At 40.1% G+C, this 23880-nt stretch overlaps 1 protein-coding gene across 1 annotated transcript; it reads left to right on the top strand.

Moving 5' to 3' along the window:
- The first annotated feature begins 817 nt into the window (after positions 1 to 817).
- Positions 818 to 23053, top strand: vdac2 (voltage-dependent anion channel 2). The gene is made up of 9 exons (XM_060854431.1): positions 818 to 922; positions 10504 to 10575; positions 13271 to 13320; positions 16036 to 16188; positions 16505 to 16557; positions 16645 to 16872; positions 17329 to 17479; positions 17572 to 17629; positions 19735 to 23053. Exons 2-9 carry the CDS (start codon positions 10509 to 10511, stop codon positions 19824 to 19826), a joined length of 852 nt encoding a protein of 283 aa, XP_060710414.1. The 5' UTR covers positions 818 to 922; positions 10504 to 10508; the 3' UTR covers positions 19827 to 23053.
- The last annotated feature ends 827 nt before the right edge of the window (positions 23054 to 23880 follow it).

Here is a 23880-nt window from a genome sequence, read left to right as displayed (position 1 = left end):
TTCAGAGTCCATTATTAATGATGTGGTCAAATTAAGTTCTCGCTTCCTATCTTCTGCCTCTCTTCCTTCTTAAACAGGAGTGTTGCATTAGCTATTTTCCAGTCCTCTAGAACCCTCCCTGAATCGAGTGATTCCTGAAAGGTGCCTCCAAAACCTCCTGAGCTATCTGCTTCAGAACTCGGTGGTGTTAATCTATCTGGTCTGGGTGAGGTAACCACCTTCACATGATTCAGCTTCCCCAACGCCACCTGAGTGATGGCCAAGTCCTCCACACCCCGAAATTCTGGTATGCACTTAAAGGGAAAGGAGCAATCGCGATGTATTATTTTTGACATTGAGGTTGTTGATTTGGTTGGTACACGAGGACAGGTTTTGTAACTTGACAGCCCCGCCTGCGAGTGAGCAGTGCATAGATTCGGGTGGTGTAACTCCTCCTCGATTCAGTTACTGTATTTTAAAACTCTCCTTTACGCCGCCCTCAGCAAACTAAGCCGCCCCACCCCTCTCTGGGTATTCCCTGCTGCCCTAACCAACACATTGGCAAAGTGCAGGGCCATGGAACAGTTCCCCCGCCACCCAAACCGGCGTTTTGACAACACGCAGGCGCCAACGTGGCTACGCCGCCTCTCACGGCATTTTGGCAGTGCGCAGGCGCCGAACTGGTCCCGCCTCTCTTCGACAATACGCAAGCGCGGGAGGTTTCTTTCCCCCTCCCTCCACCCCACGCGGCACTTTAACAGTGCGCAGACGCAAAAGCTTTTGCCCCACCCGCTTCCCAATGGGCACTTTGGCGACACGCAGGCGCAGTCACTCCAGCCCCACCTCCCGCACAGACTATTTGACAGTGCGCAGGCGCGGGCGCTGTCTCCTTCACTTCGCCCTTAAAGCCGGTGAGAGGTGTACAGGCCGAGCAAAGAGCCAGGTAATACATGCCGCAAGCGTGAGTAACCCCCACAGTGATCGTTGTTTCCGGGCAGGGGAGTGCGGTCTCGATACCAAGGATCCTTTGGGAGGGCGGGAATATTTTGGCGATCGGCGCCCTAACCAGACGGGGAGGAGTCCGGATTCCGGTTTAAAAACTCAAACGTATAAGATGGCGCCGGTGGCTGTGTCTGGGCGCCTGGTCTGGGTTGTCAGGGCCAGGAATGGGGGGGACGGAACTGAGGTTTCCAGGCCGATATCCTGCTGCTACTGTTTGTAGGGCCCAGAGTAGTAGCAGCCGCCTCCCATTGAGTCAAGGTGATCGCTTTGACCTCAGCAGCATCCTACTGGGCCTGACGATCAATGTCTGGCTGTTTCATCCTTTGGATTTCATTGAATTAAACCTTCTTCCCCACCCACACCACTCTCTCTCACCGAATTTGCATTGTCCTCAGTGTAATATTTAATTTTGCCACGTGCCGATTGTTCGCCTCGCTATCGAGCCTGGAAAATCCCAAGATTGAGGTCTTTTTCCCTAAGAGGTTAATATTGTAATATTGCTGCATTGCAAGGTAGGATGACATGTGCGTTTGGGAGGCTGAATGTCGTGCGTTTCCATTGGGTCACGCCTTTACGTCGGTGATGTCGTGATGTCTGTCTTGCACAGTCCATTGGATTTGTCTCTGTTACATTAACAGTGCGCTAGTGACTTTCTTTACAAAAAAAATGAACATGCTGTTTCAGTTTCGTTATTAGACAGTGGGGCTAGAGTAAATATTTAAGCCATTCTATTTAAAGCGAGCACCGGCACTAATATTAAAAACCAAAATGACTGTGGCTGTTGCAAATCAGAGACAAAAATAGAAAGAGCTAGAAAAGCTCAGCAGGTCTGGTAGCATCTGGCAGAACTGAGGAAGGGTCACTCCACTGAAACAACTATTTCTCTCAGCAGATTCAGCCTGATCTGAGTTTTTCCAGCAACTTCTATTTTTGTCACCAATCCTAATGTATTTACTTGAGAATAAATTAGTCTAAACTTGCGAGTTCTACTTCCACTTCTAAAGATCAAGAATTTGTCAGTACTTGTTTTACAGACTGCTGGAGATGACTATGTAGGTATGCCTTTGAGCATGTTCATATCAGTCTTATCTGGTTATTTACGATGGCTGCACAATCTGTGTAGCTTTTCTCTCAAATTTAGATACTGAATTCACATGAATTTTTTTTTGCATGCATTGTGTATGTACCTAGAGTCTAGGGGTTGGGAAATGGGATAAATTAAATTTAAATTCATGTCCATATTTTGATTTAACTTGAATGTGTCTTATTTCCTTTACTGGGATTTATCTGCCATGGAATCAACCCAGCCCCTCAGAAACATTTCCATTAGCTGTAGCCAAATTGATTCAATTTCACTTTGGTAAAATCTTTGATTTTTGAAGCAGCTGGTTTTGTTTCAAAATTGTGGATAATTTTTAAAATGTTAATTTAAAGGTTCTGAAAGCACTTATTTATAATAAGGAAATGCTGATCCTTTGGCTTATAACTTTGCCAACTAGGTCCTGTTTTAATGAGTCCATGGGGAAAGCTTTAACTACAAAAATCAGTTGTTGTGAAAGGTGAATTATATTGACAGTTATTGCTGATCAAGTGACACTTTTAACTAGCAAACTATTGAGTTGAATGACCTGCTATAAATGCTGTAAGTTAAGATTTCATTGTTTTTATGTATTTAATTGATACTTTTACTTTTTATTTCAATTTGTTTTACACTTGGAAATCAAAGTAGCAGCCCATTAAATATGTAGTGTTATCAAAATTGAATACAACAAAGGAAGGATTGAAGAGTGCATGGAGGAACTACAGTAATTGATCATTTCTTTCAGACACAAAAGTAAAACTGGAAAGGTGGCCTGATTGAAATTAGAGAGTTTTAGATCCATGAAACAGTGTACGAAATGGCCAAGAAAAGCAACAGACCCGAGGATTTGGGAGCAAATAAGATTTCAGAAAAGGAGTTGATTTAAGAGGTGGAAATAGACTCTGAAACTAAGTTTGCAGGGAACATAGAAACTAATTGTAAAATCTTCCACAGGTATGTGAAGGGAAAGAATTAATGAAGACAAATGTAGGTATCTTGCAGTCAGAAATGAGCACTTTTAATATGGAGCAAAGATGGTAGACTAATAAAATGAAGGTTTTAGTTCTTCCTTCACAAAGAAGGGCACAAATACATCCCAAAGCACAGGCTGTATTGAGATGGAAGAATTGAAGGAAATCAGTATTAGTAGGCAACAGAAGTTGGTGAAATTGATTGGAATAACGTCAATAAATATCCAGAGACTGGTAATCTACTTTCTAGAGTTTGGGAAATGGCCCTTGAAGTAGTAGATGCATTGGTTATTTTTTCAAGATGTTATAGACTTTGGAACAGTTATGGATTGGAAGGTAGTTAACGTAACCCAACTCCTTCATAAAAAGGAGATACAGAGAAAACTGAATTGTAGACTGAGAGCAATAATAGGGAAAATGCTGAAGTTCATTATGAATAAAATTTGACAGCAGAAGACTTTGAAGGCAGTAACAGGATTGGACAAAGTCAGCATTGGCTTACAAAAGGAAAATAAACTTGACTGATCTGCTGGAAGCTTTCAATGTTGTAACTGTAGAATTGATAAGAGGGAGCTCGTGGATGTCGTTTACCTGGATGTTAAGGCTTTCGATTTAGTCCCATGTAAAAGATTAGCATGTACAAATAAACCACCAGGGATTGGGGCTGGTGTGCTGCCATGAATAGAAAGCTGGTTGCATACAAGGAACAAAGAAGAAATAAAAGGTTCTTTTTTGAGTGGCAGACAATGGTTAGTATGATATGTTGCGGTCAGTGCTTGGACACTAGCTATTTGCAACATGTAAGTACACTACAGGAACAAAATGTAATGTCTCCAAATTTGGAAGTGAAGCTGTTTGGGAGGGTGAGCTGAGAGGAAGGTGCGTCAATATGATTTAGGTAACTTGAGTGAGCAATCGGTAAGGTGTTCAAGTTTCCCATGGGAGCCTAGTGCGCAAGGTTAGAGCTCATAGAATACAGGAAGAGCTAGCCATTTGGATAAAGAGCTGGCTCAAAGGTAGAAGATAGAGGGTGGTGGTGGAGGGTTGCTCTTCAGACCGGAGACCTGTGACCAGTGGAGTGCCACGAGGATTGGTGCTGGGTCCACTATTTTTGTCACTTTTTTATATGAAGGATTTGAATGCGAGCTTAAGAGGTATAGTTAGTAAGTTTGTTGATGACACCAAAATTGGAGACGTAGTGGACAGCGAAGAAGGATAGCTGAAAATGTGTTGCTGGTCAAAGCACAGCAGGCCAGGCAGCATCTCAGGAATAGAGAATTCGACGTTTCGAGCATAAGCCCTTCATCAGGAATGAGAGAGAGTAGCCAAGCAGGCTAAGATAAAAGGTAGGGAGGAGGGACTTGGGGGAGGGGCGATGGAGGTGGGATAGGTGGAAGGAGGTCAAGGTGAGGGTGATAGGCTGGAGTGGGGTGGGGGCGGAGAGGTCAGGAAGAAGATTGCAGGTTAGGAGGGCGGTGCTGAGTTGAGGGAACCGACTGAGACAAGGTGGGGGGAGGGGAAATGAGGAAACTGGAGAAATCTGAATTCATACCTTGTGGTTGGAGGGTTCCCAGGCGGAAGATGAGGCGCTCCTCCTCCAGCCGTCGTGTTGTGTTCTGCCGGTGGAGGAGTCCAAGGACCTGCACGTCCTCGGTGGAGTGGGAGGGAGGGTTAAAGTGTTGAGCCACGGGGTGGTTGGGTTGGTTGGTCCGGGCGTCCCTGAGGTGTTCTCTGAAGCGTTCCGCAAGTAAGCGGCCTGTCTCACCAATATAGAGGAGGCCACATCGGGTGCAGCGGATGCAATAGATCTTGTGTGTGGAGGTACAGGTGAACTTGTGGCGGATATGGAAGGATCCCTTGGGGCCTTGGAGGGAAGTGAGTGTGGAGGTGTGGGTGCAAGTTTTACATTTCCTGCGGTTGCAGGGGAAGGTGCCGGGGGTGGAGGTTGGGTTGGTGGGGGGTGTGGATCTGACGAGGGAGTCACGAAGGGAGCGTTCCTTGCGGAACGCTGATAGGGGAGGGGAGGGAAATATATCCTTGGTGGTGAAGGATACCTCTGATTACAATGGGATCTTGACTAGATGGGCCAGTGGGCTGAGGAGAGGCAGATGGAGTTTAATTTAGATAAATGTGAGGTGCTGTATTTTGGGAAAGCAAATCTTAGCAGAACTTATACACTTAATGGTAAGGTCCTAGGGAGTGTTGTTGAATAAAGAGACCTTGGAATGCATGTCCATAGCTCCTTGAAAGTAGAGTTGCAGGTAGCTCGGATAGTGAAGACGGTGTTTATGCTCTCCTTTATCGGCCAGAGTATTGAGCACAGGGGTTGGGAGGTCATATTGCGGCTGTACAGGACATTGGTTAGGCCACTTTTGGAATATTGCCTGCAATTCTGGTTTGTTTCCTTTTGGAAGGATGTTGTGAAACTTGAAAGTCTTCAGAAAAGATTTGCATGGATGTTGCCAGGGTTGGAGGATATAGGGAGAGTTTGAATAGGCTGGGCTATTTTCCCTGGAGCGTTGGAGGCTGAGGGGTAATCTTGTAGAAGTTTATGAAATCATGTGGGGCATGGATAGGATAAATAGCCAAGGTCTTTTCCCTGGGGGTGGGGAGTCTAGAACTAGAGGGCATAGGTTTAGGGTGAAAGGGGAAACATAGAAGAGAGACTTAAGGGGCAACTTTTCACGCAGAAGGTGGTGCATGTGTGGAGTGGGCTGCCAGATGAAGTGGTGAAGGCTTGTACAATTGCAACGTTTAAAAGGCATTTGGATGGGTATATGAAGAGGAAGAATTTAGGGAGATATGAGCTGGGAGCTGTCAGGTAGGACTAGATTAGGTTGGGATACCTGGTTGGCATGGAAGAGTTGGACCGAAGGGTCTGGTTCGGTGCTGTACATCTCTGATTCTATGTGCACGGCAGATGAAACATAATGTGGGTTAAATATAAGGTTATCCTCTTTGGTAGTAAAAACAGGAAGATTGATTATCTGAATTGTGAGTGGAAGAGGGGGGCTGGGTGCAATACTACCTGATACTTTGTACACCAGTTGCTGAAAGTGAGCGTGCAGTTATAGCTGGTGACCTTCAAGTCAAGAGGCTTTGAGTACAGGAGCAGGGATGTCTTGCAGCAGTTGTACTGGGCCTCGGTGAGACCACATCTGGCATGTTACATAGTGTTTTGATCTTCTCGTGAGAGGGGATGTTCTGGCCATAGAAGGTTTAGCTAAGATTTACCATAATGATTCATGGGATGGCAAGACTGACAGTAATTCAATTAAGATTATGTTCACTGGAGTTAAGAAAATTGAGGTGGTATCTGTCTAATTCTAACAAGTTTAGACAGGTGAAATCCAGGAAGTATGCTCTGATAAGTAGGGAGTACAGAGTTAGTGATCATAGTCTAAGGATATGCCATTTAGGATTCATTTTGAGGACAAATTTTTTGAGTGGTGAGTAGTTGAAGTTGAAACATAAAGTAGTTCGATGTCACTCGTTGCCGGGGGGGGGTGGAATTAAAGGGTAGTTGGTGAAAACAATTGGGTGATTTGTGTTGAATGGCTGAGAAGGCTGAATGGTTTTCTCTTTTCGCATTTCCTGTGTTTGAAAGGCTTGCATTTTAGTATTGCTCAAATGAAGCAATAAGTCACACTTTCCACTATGAAAGAAGCATCTAAACTCTTGATTTTGATGTCATATAACAGACAGTGTCCTTAGAATTTTTTTGAATGCGAAGATTATCTTCACATCATGCATCTTGCAAAAACCATTGTGACATAAGCCAAGTACAGGGTATTACAGTTTTGAAAACAAATGTTATTGGTCTATATTACATTTTCTTGTGACAAATAATATTTCCAGATTGTTTATCCTCTGATTCTCTTTTTACTCATTATTAATGACAAGGAATGGAAGCTGTGAGGCCAAAGTAGTTTGTTCTGATTTGGTGGCGGGGATGGAGGTTGGGTAGAAAGAAATGGTGCATCCAGCAAGAGTGTTGCTATTCTGAAGGATAAGTCATATTGGCAGATAAATCCATGTTTGGTACTCTGTGGAATGACTGTGATCCGGTTTTAAAAATTAGTGTCCACCAATGATGCCATAGCAGCACCACAGTTAAATGATAACCCATGTAAGTACTTTTCAAATCTGTCATCCCTAAACTAGAAGACTACTAGCATTGCACAAAAGTGTGGTCTTGTGCAATTTGACACCAAATGCAAAATAACAATACTCACATTTCAGCATGTGATGCTCTCGGCAATATTCTTTCTTTAGCTGCTTAGATTTGCCATCCATGTTGAAGCTGCAATGATTTTAGTCAATATCATCATAGATGTTGCCAGAGTTGAAGGGTTTGAACTATAGGGAGAGGCTGAATAGGCCTGTTTTCCCTGGAGCGTCAGAGGCTGTGGGGTGACCTTAGAGGTTTATAAAATCATGAGGGTCATGGATTATAGACAGGGTCTTTTCCCTGGGTTGGGAGTTCAAAACGAGAGAGCTTAGGTTTAGGGTGAGAGGGAAAGATTTAAGAGGGACCTAATGGGATAACATTTTCACTTGGAGGGTGGTGTATGTATGAAATGAGCTGCCAGAGGAGGGTGGTACAATTAAACATTTTTAAAAGGCATCTGGATGGGTATACAAATAGGAAGGGCTTGGAGTGAAATGGGCCTCGATTAATTTACGATATCTGGTCCATGAATGAGTTGGACCAAAGGGTCTGTTTCCATGCTGTAAATTTCTTGAGACTAACGTGCAATAAATTTAAAGACTTGCTGCTATGTTTTCTTTCTATATTTTGCAAATGTAGCAAGTATCTTTAATTTTCTGTTACCTGCTATGTTGTATTAGCTGAATCATTCTTGATGTGAGTTCGTTGGGAAGCATAATGCAGGACAGTTGGGGGGTGGGGGCAAATAACTGGCCAGTGCCAGCTTTGAGATTTAAAAGCTTGAAGTGTGGTCAGGAAGGACAACTGAGGAAAGTAAGTACATCTAATCCAGAGTAGAGGACGTGGTATTGATGTCAGGATAACAGGTGCAGAATGGTAAAATTGGAATTTCTTGTGAATCTAAGCTCAGATGAGCATAGACCACATAATTAAATTAGAAACAAACTAGGTTGTATGAGGAGGAAAGAAGAAATAAAATGCTTATGGGACTAGTGCCAGGACACTTGGATATCAAGCGAAGCATTTACTTTATCCTGTCTGAGAAGATAGGATCTTTACTGGAAGCAAAATCTGGTACATCTTTCAGAAAATATTCTACTTTTGTTTGTCAGTGGTATCATTTATCACAATAGATTGGCTTGGTCAGTGTATCTTATTCTACACTCTTGCTTTTGCAGTGTTCGTGGCAACTGAACTCCAGGGAATAAGTTTCAAGATCATATTTGCTTTAAATATCTTGTCATTTTTTTGATCTGGTTTACAAGTGAAGGCTTAGTGCATTGTTTAATTTTACCCTTATCACCACAGTCCTGCTAAGTGTTGGAAGTTCCTTAATTTCAATCCTGGCATTGTCACCCATTCTCATCCCTTCTGTTTATGGCCCTCATTTCCTAGGATGGTTTAACCTCTGTGTTCTCACTCCTGTCGCCTGTGTCTGGGATTGCCTTGCTCCATTGCTGGGGTCATGCAGAGCTGAAGGAAAGCATTATAAAATGACAGATTTCATGATCAATAATCGATCTTCCCTGTTTTAGATGTTTTTTAATAAATGTCTGCAACTGAAAACAACTGTGGGGTGGGGATATAGGAATTGGAGAGGGGAGGAGGAAGAGAGCACACACTTTGGAAGTCCTTTGATATTTGCTGAAAGATGCACTGGCTGAAATTTTTAATGTATTTCAAGATCATAAGCAGCCATGACTTCCAGTATGGAATTGACAAGTGTGATCTTGCTGTGTAGTGAAGGGCAAGGATATTTATTTAAAATTGAATGAATGTGTATAGGGTGTCTATTCATTGTCAGTAACCAGAATCAGCGCACTATTTGTGCATTGCTGCGCTTATTTCCATGTACTGTTTTTAATTTCAGCTAGGTTGCTAAAATGAATTAAATTGCTTCACACTGTTGTGATCCTTGGAGTAGCTGGCTCAAGTGAAGAGAACCGAAGTAGGCCATCTGCCCTTGCAATGTTTTTAAGTAGCATGTGATTTACCTTATTTGGGGGAGGGATGGCTTTGAAGAACAGAATAGATGAGATTGCAGGGAATGTTAAGTCAGTTTTCAGCAATATTTTCAAATAAAGCCAATGAGCATTGCAGAATAATATGGTGAAATATTTAGGGGTACCTGGCAAGCTTTCTATATTTAGCCTTTGACAGGCCAGGATCCCACTGCCTGCAACAACAAACTTGGATTGATAGAGAAATTATAAACTATTGTGGTTTTTAAAAAAAATTTAAAGTAAATACTATTTAATTCTGGCCTGGTGATTTGAGGTTTGATCATCTATCTATCCTTTTGTCCAAAAGTCTTGTAGGGGTGTATGCTGTTGGTTTTATATCAAGCATGCAAGTGTTTATGAAGCCTTGTGACTAGAGGGCTTATGATCTAATTACTAATTGCCTTTAAGGCTGTATGACTGGATTACATATTTCAATGTTATTTGCCTAGTGATGAGATATAATAGAATTGCACTGTGTATAGCTTTATGCTACTGCTTAATGGTTGAAGGACAGTATTTTAGTGCATTGAGCTACTGGTAGATACCTGAGATTTCCTACAGAAAGTATCATTTGGTCAAAATTTAAATAGCGAACATCAGGCCACTTTATTTAACATAGAACTTAATTTCTTGCATTGCAGGGAATGTTGACAGTTTTCTTGCTGATATTCCTCATTGAACTTGAAAGATCCATGAAGTGATAAACCTTTCTACTTTTGCCCCCAACTAGTCTCGGAGTTAGGTTTGGCTTTCATACCCTTTTTAAAATTTTGGTTATGGGTGGTGCTGAGTTTTATTCACTGGGTATGTAATATAGTGCTTATAAGCAGACAGTGTTTTCCTTGGATTAGAAATGTTTCAAATGTTAATGGAAACAATTTGGCCCTATGTTTAGGTTTATCTAAACTAATCCCATGTAAATATCACTAATTTCCTCTGAAGACTTTAAACTGATTTAAGAGCTATTTTCAACGAACAAACCTAATGTTTAAACTTCTTGTGTTGCCGATATTTGCTGCATTTCCAATTGTAGAAGTTGTTTTCAAACTCCCTGCTGTAGATAGAGTCTTGGGAATAGGACTAGGCCATTCAGCTATGTGAACTTGTTCTTTTAAATAGATGATTTGTGTCTCCTCTTTGTTTGCATTTGGCTTTTTTATATATATTAAAGGTTTCCTGATGTTGATTTTTTTTGAATGGCGTATCTCTGATTTTATTTTCCTTGTTCTGGGCTGTCGTTGGAGAAAAATTCAATCATAAAATTCAGTCAATTTATTACATTTTTCTCCTCAACAGGTAGAATGGCTGTACCTCCATCATATGCAGACCTTGGCAAGGCAGCCAGAGATATTTTCAACAAAGGCTATGGTATGGTATTTTTTTACTTGGCATGTTTACCAAATATTAGCTTAATTTCTAGCTTTCTCCTTATTGCCATTTTTTTATGGTGTCCAGTTAAAGCTACAGTGTCACTAGCTGATGTGAAATCTATCTCTGGCTTTTTGATTGTAATTCATTTTTGTACCAGTTTCCACTTTGTATTTTAGAAAGAAATTGGACGTGTTCTGTATTGTACAATTTCGGTGTCTGTCTCTCAGCCGCTTCGGGTAAAATATTCCATAGTACTAATTTTTCTCAACTTCCCAGAAGTTCAGGAATTCTTGTATTTTGCTTTTACAAGTTGCTTGTTACAGTGTGAAAAAGCAGTCTAACGTTATTTATCCTCCATCATTTTGAATTTACTTTTACAATTCTGCACCCAAACTCCATATATTTCAAGTCTTTCTTCATAACTTGCTTCTTTGTTCTCTTATTTGGTTAGGATCAATCCCCCACCCATAGAGTGGTTGGCTTCGAGTCAGAAGTGACTGACTTGTTCACTACTTTTGGCACAATGAAATTGACAAAGAACTATTCTATTAATAGTATAAGGTCTCAACTTTACCATGTTTTGATCCGAACAAGGGTGAAGTTGTGAAACTTGATTAGTGTGGACTTTGTACTGCAAGATCAGTTTTCAATATGATGGTCACATCCGGATGTTGACTTTGGGAATTTGCGATGAATTCTCAAATTGCGGGGTTTTTTTGTTGTTGAGATGATAACTTCATGTTATTCTTTATTTGTTTTGCTTCTTTGTGCTAAATGTTTAAATATATACAAGTGCAGTATTGCTCTGTATTGTAAGTGTAAGAAAGATGTATTGTTAAGATTAGTGCCTTTTGCCTAAAATGGTGAAACTAGAGAGTTAGAAATGACTAGCACATTTACTGGACAAGTAAAGGCTGCACCAACTGGCAGATTACACACTTATCTACTAAATTATGTACGTCTGGAGTCAAATTTCAGTTAGATACCAGATTTCCATCAAAACTATTGTCTTCAGCATCTGCCTGGACCATGGCACTTAATTTACACTGCAGAATTATTGTCTGTATACAGCAGTGAAGATGAACGGGGACAGCTGGTGATGCAATTGTGCATCCAGCATTAAAGCTTTTACTAGTCTTTAGTCACTGACAAACCCAGACTAGCAGTTCTGACAGCATAACAGTTGGTCACTCTCCACATGTATACCAGTGGAACAGTGCTGTCTGCCAGCCAGCTAATGGCTGATTCACAGGCTTGTTTAGTTCCTCATATGCAATCAGCCTGCCATTTTACTGAAACCACACTTCTGGAATTTGTAACATGGCAGAAGTAACCACTGGTAAGTGGACAGACTGAGATCAGATTAAAAATATTGCTTATTGGACAATGTAATTCTGAGACACCCTGGAATTGATAATCAAGCTGGCATTTAATGTCTCAAAACCGGTTATTTGATCAGCATGACAATGATACCAGCTTTCAGATTTGGTCATTCCAGATTTAAAGTTTCTGTTTTTTTACTTGAATCATTTATACTTGGTGTTAAAGCTGCTACTGCGAATTAAAATGAGCATTTACCTAATTTCTTCATAAATATTCTGGCTACAAGAGCAGATTAGAAGCTAGGAATCTTGCAGCAGTTAACTCTTTAAAGCACCAATCAGAGATGGTATGAAATATTCCCACTTGCCCAGATGGATGCAGCTCCAACACTTGACAAACTTATCACAGTCAGGACATAGCAACTGTCTTGGCACCATGTTATCAAATATTCATTCCTGCCTCCACCGATAAGCCCAGTAACAGTATGTACCATTTGTAAAGACACTGCAGAAATTCATGAAAGCTGCTGCTTCAGTAGCACTTTCCAAACCAATGACCACATTCAAAGTCAAGGTGTGGCATTAGGAAAAACACAGTAGGTCAGGCATCATGAGGAGCAGGAGAGTTGACATTTTGGGCATAAATCCTTCAGGTCATGTGACTGCATACATCTGAAAGGACAAGTGCAGCAGAGATTTGCATCACCATTACCTGCAAATTCTCCACCAAGCTTTTGACCATCCTGAGTATATCTTCATTCCTTCAGCGTTGTTGACTCAAAACCCTGGGACTCTTGTCTTAATGATGTTTTACATTTACCTACACTAAATGTAAAGTTCAAAAGGCAGCTTGCTGCCACCTCCTTGATGGCAACTGTTGGTCCGGCCAGCAATGTCCACATGCATAAATGATTTTTAAAATGTTTTATTATTTTAGAATAGAATTCCTACAGTGTGGAAGCAAGCTATTTGGCCCAGTTGAGTCGATGCTGACTCTGAGCATTCCATCCAGATCTACTCCCTACCCTAACTCTGCAACCCTGCATTTCCCATGGCTAACCCACCTAGCCTGCACATCCCTGGACAACATGGGGAAATTTAGCTTGGCCAATCCATCTAACCTGCATGTCTTTGGATTGTGGGAGGAAACCGGAGCACCTGGAGGAAACCCATGCAGATATGGAGAATGTGCACTCACCAGAGGCTGTAATCAAACCTGGGTACCTGGCATTGTCAGGCACCAGTGCTACCCACAATACCACTGTGTAAAGAATTTGTCCATTTCAACTGATGACTGATCTGCTCTACAGAGTGCCGATGTACCTTAGAATTTCAGTGACCTTGGTGACGTGATTATTCTATTTTTCCAGGTTTTGGTTTGATAAAGCTTGAAGTGAAAACCAAATCACAAAGTGGAGTGGTAAGATCAGTTCATTTGTATTTGTACTCCATTTCATATGTTTTCCATGCAGTTTTAATGGATCAATACTGTTGATCCATACTGTGGATATTTTGCTGAACCATATCCAGAGGTGCTGTTCAGCAGCCTGTGCTTTGAATACCAAGGGATCTGGACAGAATGAGTAGTGAGAAACCATTCTCATCAGTGGAAGGGTGGAAAGCCGCGAACACATTTAAGGTGGTTAACATACAAATGTACAGATTGAGAGTATTCCTCAAGCCTACATTGCCATTCAGTAATATCACAGCTGAACTGATTACTCCACATTAAGTCTATCTCTGAGAACCTTTCGCTCCCTTAATTACAAGAATCTGTCCGCCTTTGCATGAAATATTCAAAAGGTGGTGAAGCAGAATTCCTCAGTACCCTCTGAGGGTGAAATCTGTCTCTGTTTTAAATGAGCAATCACCTGTTTTTAAAACAGTGACTCCTAGTTTCATATCTTCCCACAATAGGAAATGTCCTTTCCTTGTGGACCTTGTGAAGACCCCTCAGGATCTTGTACATTTCATTGAAGTTGTTTGTTACTCTTTTAAACACATTTCCTCACAAGGCAAGGCAAGCCACTCACCATCCTGACTTGGAACTGTGTCCTGGTTCCTTTGTTATAGCTAGGTTAAAATTTTTTACCTCGACTCAAAGCAGTAGTGCAGGTGTCCTCGCACCCCTTCAAGAAGGCAGCTCACTGCCACAACCACCTCAAGTGATATGGGATGGGCAGTAAATTCTGGTCCAGGGAATGATGCCAACATCCTTTGAACAAATACTTAAACCGTTTTGTAGGCTGGTTAAGGGCAATTGTGATAATATTAAAGTATGTATGTATTTGACGTTTATACTTTTTAATACTTGATGTTTCTGTCTATTCCTCAATGTTGGAAGGAGATATGCACTCTGAGATGCTTTAAATGACTACACTCTCAATCATGATGGATTCTTTGTCTAATCTAAATGGTACCGTTTTCACCTGGTTGAAGCTGTTCAGAATCAGTGTTACAGTTGCAAGAAATGGCCATTCAGCCCATTGTGCCAGTACTGGCTTGTTAAAGTGGTCATCATTGCCCAGTGCTGAAATTCTGCCTTCCCATCCCCTTGCACTTTATTTTTATCCAATTATTGTCCAGTGCCCACTTGAATATCTCAGTTGAACATACTTCCACTACACTTTCAGACAATGCATTCCATGCCCTAATTGTTCAGAGTGAGAGTTTTGTTTTTTCTTCTTGTTTTGTTTGCAAATCCTTTCACATCTGTGCCATTGCTCTTGTTCCTTTTAAGGCACTATTTCTGTCTACTATTTAGCTTGTTCATGACCTTTGAAAACCTTTTATCAGATCTCCCTTTAGCTGCCTTTGTTCAAAGAGAATAGTCCCCACCTCCAGTCTACCTTCTTAACTTATCCTTGGAATCATTCATAAAAACTGCTTCTGCATACACTCCAATGCAGTTCACATCTTCCTTGATAATCCTGCACCCATAATTGTGCACAATACTCTAGCTGAGGCCTGACCGATATCTTGTGCATGCTCAATATCACATCCTTGTTCTTGTATTCTATACCCCTATTAATAAAACTGTCACCTTAAGCAATCTGTGCACATATACCCAGGTCCCTCTGGTCTGTGTGTGCCTCTTGTTTATCTTGCCTTGAATCCATAGTTTAGAGAAATTGCTTGGACCTTGCCATACTCCGTAAATCAAGATTCTTGCAGTTTTCAAACACTTCTTTGTTCATTGATGTCCCTCCATTTCATAGAAATCCGTAGTTTTATGTCACCAAATAAGGCCATTCAGGCTTAGTATGTCTCCCAAACTCCCTCCACCCCCACCACCTCAAAGGTGGCAGTAAATGCTTTCCCATCCAGTTACGCCCACATTCCACAGGTGAATTTTTTAAAAAAGCCGAGTCCAGTCATCATACTTCCCCCTCGGCCTATCAATATAATGAGTCTAAAATACTAAAAAAGAGATGGAATTTTTGAAAGTTGTGCTTTGCAATATTGAATTGAATGGGATTTTTGGGGCTGTGATAGAATTTACTCTTAATAGTACTTACCTATTGAAATATTGAGTATGGCACCTTCTGGTACTGGTTTTGGCCATAGTTACTGTAATCTCAGATTGTTTTTCTCCATCACACTTTACATCTTGTCTCCCAAAGTTGGTGACACAAGTGCTCCCAGTTGCCATGTATGCCATCCATTTTTGAAGTCGTGACTCCTGTTCAGGCATATTGTAGATGTCATTGGACTGGGCAGGCTTTGGGAGCCCTGTCATCCAACCACCTGAAGGTACCATCTGATTGACATGCTCCTGAAACTCTCCAAGCTAAGATTGGTGAACATAGCTGAGATAAGGGCCTTCCCAATTTGTTTTTCCAAACTGTTGGAATGTTAGACATGTTGAGGCGTTGCATTGAATAAAAGTCCGTCTTTGTTCCCATGGCAATTATTTTATTGCATAGCCAGATGTGAATTTATTACAAAAATAACTGGCTCTGTACCTAATAGCTATAAATTATAAAATTATATCAATTTATAATCTGCAAAACCTTGTTAAATTGGTCTGTTTAAGGGCGACTAGATCACTATTTACGTTGACCGGTAAATACAATGCATTTGCAAGAGGACTAATTTTCTCTCTCTCTCTTTCGCTTCTCAACTAAATTGGCAGGAATTTACAACTTCGGGTTCATCTAACACTGAAAGTGGGAAAGTATCTGGAAGCTTGGAAACAAAGTATAAATGGTCTGAATATGGCCTCACATTTACAGAGAAGTGGAACACTGACAACACTTTGGGCACAGAGATCGCAATTGAAGACCAGGTAACAACTTGAGTGAACAATCTAAATCTAGTGTTGGCTTTAGTTTATGTTGGTTTGTGATGGAAACGGATGAGGAAAGCAAGGTTGTGAAAATATCTTGTGCCAATGTGCAAATCAGCATTATGGCTCTTCTAGGTGTCAGTGTTCGATTGTCCCAAGTGAAACATTGCACAACAATCTGCCTTTAGTTTCTTTTAAAGCAACTTTTATGTTAAATGAGAACAAGAATTTGATGTGGTTACCTTAACTCTGAAAGGAATAGCATCTTTAGTATAGAATAATGTATTGAAACACCATTATTTTTCCTTTTTACTAGCTTGCCAAAGGTCTGAAGTTGACATTTGACACCACCTTTTCACCTAACACTGGGTAATTATAGTAACTAAATACGGGACAGTTTTTTACTGAGTTGTCTTGTGTATTAGCTACTAAATTGTCCCAATTTTCTGTCTTCAGCAAGAAGAGTGGCAGAGTAAAGACTGCCTACAAGCGTGAATATATCAACCTGGGCTGTGATGTAGATTTTGACTTTGCAGGCCCTGCCATTCACGCATCAGCTGTTGCTGGTTATGAAGGATGGCTTGCTGGTTATCAAATGTCCTTTGACACGGCCAAGTCAAAGCTGACCCAGAACAATTTTGCAGTCGGCTACAAAACTGGTGATTTCCAATTGCACACTAATGTGTAAGTTCTGCTTTTACTATGACTCTTAAGCTCACAACCTCTCGCTTATTAAGTTGGTTTATTTTCCCTTCTATAGCACTAATGCTCGTATTAGAAGTAATCAATAGGCTTAGGCTATGTAACAGATACACTTCTAATGCAAGTCATTCTGCTATAATGCATGTTTTGTAAATGTGAATTTGCTGTCGTATGTTTGAATTGGGGATACTTTGGAAAGTGCAAACTTTTAAGACTTGGCTGTAATTCAGTTACATTGCCAGCACTCTGAGTGCTGTTTCTAAAGTGTGATTTTTTTTTTTGTTCTATAATGTGGGGTTGCACAAGAACACAATCATCACATTATAGAAGAATGACCTGTAGTTGAGAATTTTTATTTCATTGGTTTGGATCAGGGTGTTGTCTTGAGGCACCCAAACCAAATGTTTGTTTTAATTTTGTGGTTTTAAATCTGTGTAGTAATGATGGTGCTGAATTTGGAGGTTCCATTTACCAGAAGGTGAGCGATAACCTGGATACTGCTGTAAATCTTGCCTGGACTGCAGGTAACAATAGTACTCGCTTTGGCATTGCTGCAAAATACCAGCTTGACTCTACTGCTTCCATTTCTGTAAGTATGATTTTTCTTTGTTCTGTTCTGTTTCTACATGTTTAATTTTTCTTTTTGTTTACTTGTTACTGATGTCTACAAATGTGTTTCAGGCAAAAGTCAATAACTCCAGCCTAATTGGAATAGGTTACAGCCAAATTCTTAGGCCAGGTACGTTTCTGTTTATTTCCTTATTTAAACCCTTTGATAGTTAATTCAAATATGAACTGGTGTAGAATTTCTTTTGACACTGATTGGAATCTTGCATTTTCTACTAGACTCAGAATACAATTCTTTTTAGATTGTGTTAGTGTGCTCCCCAGTTTATATTTCTCATCCCAATGGGACTATTGATCTGACATTAGGCAGAAGCAGAGCTGGGAAATCTGACTCCTTGCAAGGCTCATGTAAAAGTGAGCATTTCTAGTTTGTGGAATTAAACTTCGCAATCTAAACATTTTGAGTTTGGCTGATAGCAATAGACAATAGGTGCAGGAGTAGGCCATTCAGCCCTTTGAGCCTGCACCGCCATTCAATATGATCATGGCTAATCATTCCTAATTAGTATCCTCTTCCTGCCTTATCTCCATAACCCTTGATTCCACTATCCTTGAGAGCTCTATCCAGCTCTTTCTTAAATGAATCCAGAGACTGGGCCTCCACTGCCCTCTGGGGCAGAGCATTCCACACAGCCACCACTCTCTGGGTGAAGAAGTTTCTCCTCATCTCTGTCCTAAATGGTCTACCCCGTATTATTAAGCTGTGTCCTCTGGTTCAGAACTTGCCCATCAGCGGAAACATGTTTCCTGCTGCCAGTGTCCAATCCTTTCATAATTTTATGTCTCAATCAGTTCCCCTCTCAGGTCTTCTAAACTCAAGGGTATACAAGCCCAGTCGCTTCAGTCTTTCAGTGTAAGGTAATCCCGCCATTCCAGGAATTGACCTCGTGAACGTACGCTGCACTCCCTCAATAGCCAGAATGTCTTTCCTCAAATTGTAAAAGTAAAAATGTTGCCTACGGCTTTGTTGTACATGCAATGCCTCTGAATCAGCTAAGGTTTTACTACAATAGAATGCTCCTTTTTCAGAAATCTGGGTTCTGAATATCACTGGGTATTTTAAATTGAATAGGAAACATTGCCACACTTACTGTGCCGCAGTTGTATTTGGTTGTGATTAAATGAGACTACTAAACAGCAAAAGACTCATCCCAGATGCTGTAGTTCCATGTTTCCAACAGTTGATATCTACCATAGCCTATGAATTCAGATTTGTTTTGTATATTTAATTTTGATTTCATTTTGTCATTTGTATTTTGTAACAAAATACAGTGAAAAGTGTTTAGTGTTGTTACTCTGGCACAGTGTTAAAACACAAAAAGCCAAAAGAATAAAGGCAGAAAAATGAAGAAATACAAAACAAGTGTTCAACTTTATAGTCCAGTAACCAGACTGGCTTCTGGGATGGCAGGACTGACATGTGAAGGACTGGATCGGATGAGCTTGTACTCACCTGGAATTTTAGAAGAATGAGGGGGAGAATCTCCGATATATCAAATGCTGTTGGGACTAGACAGGCTGGATGGGAGAAGAATGTTCCTGACGTTGGGGGAGGCCCAGAATTAGGGGTCACAGTCTAAGAACAAGGGGTAAGCCATTTAGGAATGAAATGATGAATTTGTTCACTAGACCTGTAAAACTGTGGACTTCTTTACAACAGGAAGTTATTGGGTTAGTTTGTTAGATATATTAAAGAGAGAGCTGGACTTGGCCCTTGCAGCTAAAAGGATCAAGGTGTGTGGAGAGAAAGCAGGAATAGGCTTCTGAAATTGCATGATCAACTGTGATCGTATTGAATAGTGGTGTAGGCTTGAAGGCCTGCATCTATTTTCCATGTTTGTATGTCTTTAAGTGCTCTGCCACAGGCCTGGAGGCCAGGCAAGAGTCCATGTCGCTGTGCTGCTGGACAAAAATAAAATGAGTTGGTCACTGCCTCATTTTGAATTTGCCCTTCAAGCAGAAAAAAGATTGGAGAAGGGCTCAAACCAGATTATTACTAGGTTTTCAAGTGCTTCACTGGCCTGATCAAAATTTAACTGCTTTCAGATTTTGTATTAATTGTCAATTTTAAAACCATTGAAGACCCTGTTCTAAATTTGTCACTGATTTTACTCTGGTTCCTGCTTAAAATTCTACTGGTGATTTGATTTTTGCTAAAATTGCATGTTAAGATATAGGAAATCCTGTATGACCTTTTTTTTTGCAATCACCCTGCAGGTATAAAACTCACTCTGTGTACCCTAATTGATGGAAAGAGCATCAATTCTGGCGGTCACAAACTTGGCCTGGGTCTTGAATTGGAAGCTTAAGATGTGCACCTTTTTATCTTCAACAACAAAGGGATTTCGGAAGAGAGCAGCATTTGGCCATTACATTTAATTCCAACTTGACCAGTGGGCTTTTCTGGAAAGGAAGTTTCAAATCAACCACGTACCTGTATTTTTAGTACTTTAAAACTGTAATTGTTTTTTTGAGTGCAATTGGTTATCTAGGTGATACAGAAGTCATATGTCACTCATTTATACATAAATTAAAAATGTATTTAACTGTTATTACAGCAGTCCTAATAATGGGATAGGCCTTTACAAAACTCGAGCCGTGACTGCATGTTTCCCGGTTTAATGTCTATTTTGAGACGTTGTGCTGTGTCAGTTCGCCAAAAGTTTGGATAAATTGAAATTATCCAAGTTGCAATTAAATTTTATGGAATCTGTGTATAGCAAAAAAAAACTCAACTATTTTCGTTATCCCAAACCCATAAACTTAATGCTGAATAAAAATCTCAATTACAGTGTGTTGTTTTATCCCTTTCCTCTTTGTGACATGTTGAATTTGATACCATCATGCATGCTTCTCCTAGAAAGGAGCAATGGTTAGCTGGTGAACTTCATGGTGGCTGTAAAAGATGGCCAGCATTTGTGGACTTAGGTTTTTTTTCCCTTTTTTGCTTTTGCTTACCTGAGTGCATGTCACACTTACACACAGACTGCCTTGCATCTCTATTGTGTCTAGGGGACTGGTGTAAGATTATATTGTCTGAATAGAATGGACACTACAAATGCAGCAATATCTTGCTTTTATGTAGAAAAGCATTTCCAGATGCTTCAGGATTTATCAGGAATTGAGGCATGTTAAGAAATAACTAGGAATCTGGGAGAGGTTTTTAAAAGACTTGATAACTCTGGACTGAAAGTTCGGTGTGTATGGCTGACTATTGAAGACTGTTTCACCAATAGTGTGGGAGAGGTACACTTAGGAGAAAGTGAGGACTGCAGATGCTGGAGGTCAGAGCTGAAAAATGTATTGCTGCGCTCTTCCAGCAACACATTTTTCAGAGGTACACTTAGGCCAGGGTCAGAAAACTGAAGTGATAAATGTGCAGATAACCTTTTTTTAACATGCATCATTTGTGTCTTCTAATCTGCACTGGCTTTAAGTTTAAGAGGAGAAACTGGTCAAATTAGTTTTAGCATTCTGGTGTCAGATATCTTTCTTGGTGTGTTAATTGGGTGCATAGAACATTACAGCACAGTACAGGCCCTTCGGCCCTCTATGTTGCACCGCCCTGTCGTACTAATCTGTCATACCATCCCTCCTCCACTATTCCATGTATGTGCAAACTTTAATGAAGCTTTAACTGAATTTTATCACTTCACTATGTTGAGGAAATTGGATTGTCTTTGCTTAATTGCATAATTTAAAATTATGTCCAGGCATTGAGTCTTATGATAACTCATTATGACTGTTATAGTTAGGTGGATGAGTTTTACAAAGTCACGTTTTTAAAAAAATTGTTGGGTTCAAGGTTCTAGATCAGTGGGATAAGGTTCTATCACAATGATTAGTGGTTAAGCGGAGTTGTCATGAAATAGAAAAGATATGGCAATATCAAATGAAAGCTATTACTTGCCTGGTATTGATTTTACTTTAATCCTAATTTGACATTTTGTTCCATTTATGATCCCATCATTTAAGGGAGGTGGTAACTTTATTTTGAAATAGGCAGTAGGTAATAGACATTGAGTTCAGGTGCTCAATTTTACAACCGCTGTAATGCACTAATTATTTGACTCTTTGAGGTTGTAGTGTAGCTACATCCTCTACCTTAAATAACTTAGCAATGCTAATAGATTGGTGAATGTTTTCAGAGCTGAAAAATCAGTTATTTAGAATTTGTAGTTTTAAAATTTGTTGAATAGGGTGCCTTGCTAGTGTGATGTATTGTTCAGTGACAAACCAATCAAAACCGTGACATGTTTTATTATCTGTCATGTGATACAGAAAGTTTTGTTCTTGGGTTAATTTTAAAAGTCGTACAATTCACCTGCTCCTTCAACTTCATTTCTCCACTTTCATACATGTCAGCAGTGATTCCAATCCTAACATTTTGGTAGATAAAAGTAGTCCTCCTTATATCACTTTTCTCTTTTTAAATGTGTTCCTTACTTCCTTTTTTGTCTATCCCATCTCATCTTGGATTCCAAGCAGGTGGGTAAAATGGATTCATCCCCTTGTGTGAAGCAACTAGACAGCCAGGGGTTATTTAAAAAAAAATTCCAGGCTATTTAAATTTTGTAAATTTACATTTTGGTATTCTGAAGATCTAATTTGGCTGCATTTTGGTAGTCTTTAATGCTAGACAGAAACTTCAAAAGAATTGTGCTTGCATTGATTCACCTGCAGCAGTAAATGCAAATCTTATCAGCATCAAAATTTTGACTCCAGATAAATGGCCTTTAAAATCAAATTTAATTGTTCCATCTCAATCTCGGAATTGAAATTGAATAATAAAACCAGCAAGGATAATTTTTAAATTTAGTTTAAACTGTTACTTGCACATGTTGATTGTGGTGTTATATTTTAGTGGAAATATATTTAAATCCCCACAATGGTTATGAATGTGGAATTGGGATGATGGTGCAAGATAGCAATTATTTCATATCAAGATGTGATTGAGTATTTTGAAAACTGTTTTAATCATTTTTTAATCATTTTGATGCAATGTGTGACAGCAAGGGAGAGCAATACTGAGGAAGAGCCTAAAACCTGTCTTTTCATTTCAGCATGGACTATTTTAATGTTAGATACTTCTAATTATGTGACTGCCTTGTGCTTCCAGAATATTTCTTGTTTTTAGATGTTTAACCCCCTTTATGAATTACCTGACCTTCCTAGTACTAAAGGGACTCCTATTGAGAGATCTCAAAGCTATAAACTTTATTCTCTCACTTAGAAGTACTCTTAAATGATGAAGTAAGTCTAGCCCTAGACTTAGATGGGAGTTATTGATGTGAAGTGCCATTTTAAAAATTGAAGCTCTTGGATCACTGTGCCCCACAGGAGCAACCTAGCAAAGCATCACTGGGTGGTGTGATATCTGCAGGAATCCACAGACTTGTTTGATTTGAACTTTTCAGCTGAAATGGATGAATGTAATAAGCCTGAAGTATGCATATAATGCTATGTGCTTAATGTGCAAAATAACATGGTTTTGGATTTCTGTGGAACAAACATGCCAATAAAGTTATGAAATCTATTGCACTGCATCTTGTCAAGTGTGTTAGATAGTATAATTAGGGTTTTATTCCAGTAAGATAAATACACTTGAAGGAATGAAAGTTTAAGCAGAATAATTTAAAGTTTGAACACCTTTTGCATGTTTCTATCTGAATTTTAATTATACTAAAAAAACATGCACAGTTCACATTTTCATAAAACTAATTACCTCTGCATTTGCTTTGATGTGCACCTCAGCAAAATTTAACGTTGCCAGGATGGGTTTTGTTCTTCAGCAGTACTGTGAAGTCTGGGATCTGAAAGTTTTTTGGTTTAATGTGTCGTCTGAAAGATCAGGATTTTTTTCTTGAAGTTTAGGTATCAGGAATGATAGAAATCCAGTTTTGCAATGATATTCAGTGCTATTGTGAAGTGAAAAATAAAATCCCAAACTAAATAACAGCAAGACTTAACTGTGGTCAGATCAGGCAATGTGCTGCTGAAAGTCACTCGTGTGTAATTGACTCACCAGATGGTGGATCTTTGGAAATTCAGTAGTAGATATCATTTGTGCACTCATTTTTCACAATGTTGCTTGCTATCTACAGTCTTCAGCTGATTAAATTAGTGCTCCTCTGTTGAACACCCTGTACAAGTGTTGCAGTTAGCATGTGACAGGTGCTGATGAAAAGAATGTGATTGTTGTCTTGAACCTCATCCTGACACGCATCTGTCAGTGATCATGTTGTTGGATGTGACTGAATCTTCATGGAGATGCAGCCCTGTCTTCACAATGGAACTCTTGATTTGTATTGTGTGGGACTATCACCATGATACAAGGGGTAGATCACTGCATATGCATGGGGT

This window comes from Hemiscyllium ocellatum, chromosome 43, assembly GCF_020745735.1.
Source record: "Hemiscyllium ocellatum isolate sHemOce1 chromosome 43, sHemOce1.pat.X.cur, whole genome shotgun sequence".
In the NCBI taxonomy this organism is placed as follows: Eukaryota; Metazoa; Chordata; class Chondrichthyes; order Orectolobiformes; family Hemiscylliidae; genus Hemiscyllium; species Hemiscyllium ocellatum.
Note: the sequence above shows the minus strand (reverse complement) of the source record. Positions and strands in the feature narration are given on the sequence as shown.

Coding starts and splice junctions, on each gene's coding strand:
- vdac2 (XM_060854431.1), top strand. CDS start 10,509: ATGGCTGTACCTCCATCATATGCAGACCTTGGCAAGGCAGCCAGAGAT. Junction 13,321..16,035: donor CCAAATCACAAAGTGGAGTG/GTAAGATCAGTT, acceptor CTAAATTGGCAG/GAATTTACAACTTCGGGTTC. Junction 17,630..19,734: donor CAGCCAAATTCTTAGGCCAG/GTACGTTTCTGT, acceptor ATCACCCTGCAG/GTATAAAACTCACTCTGTGT.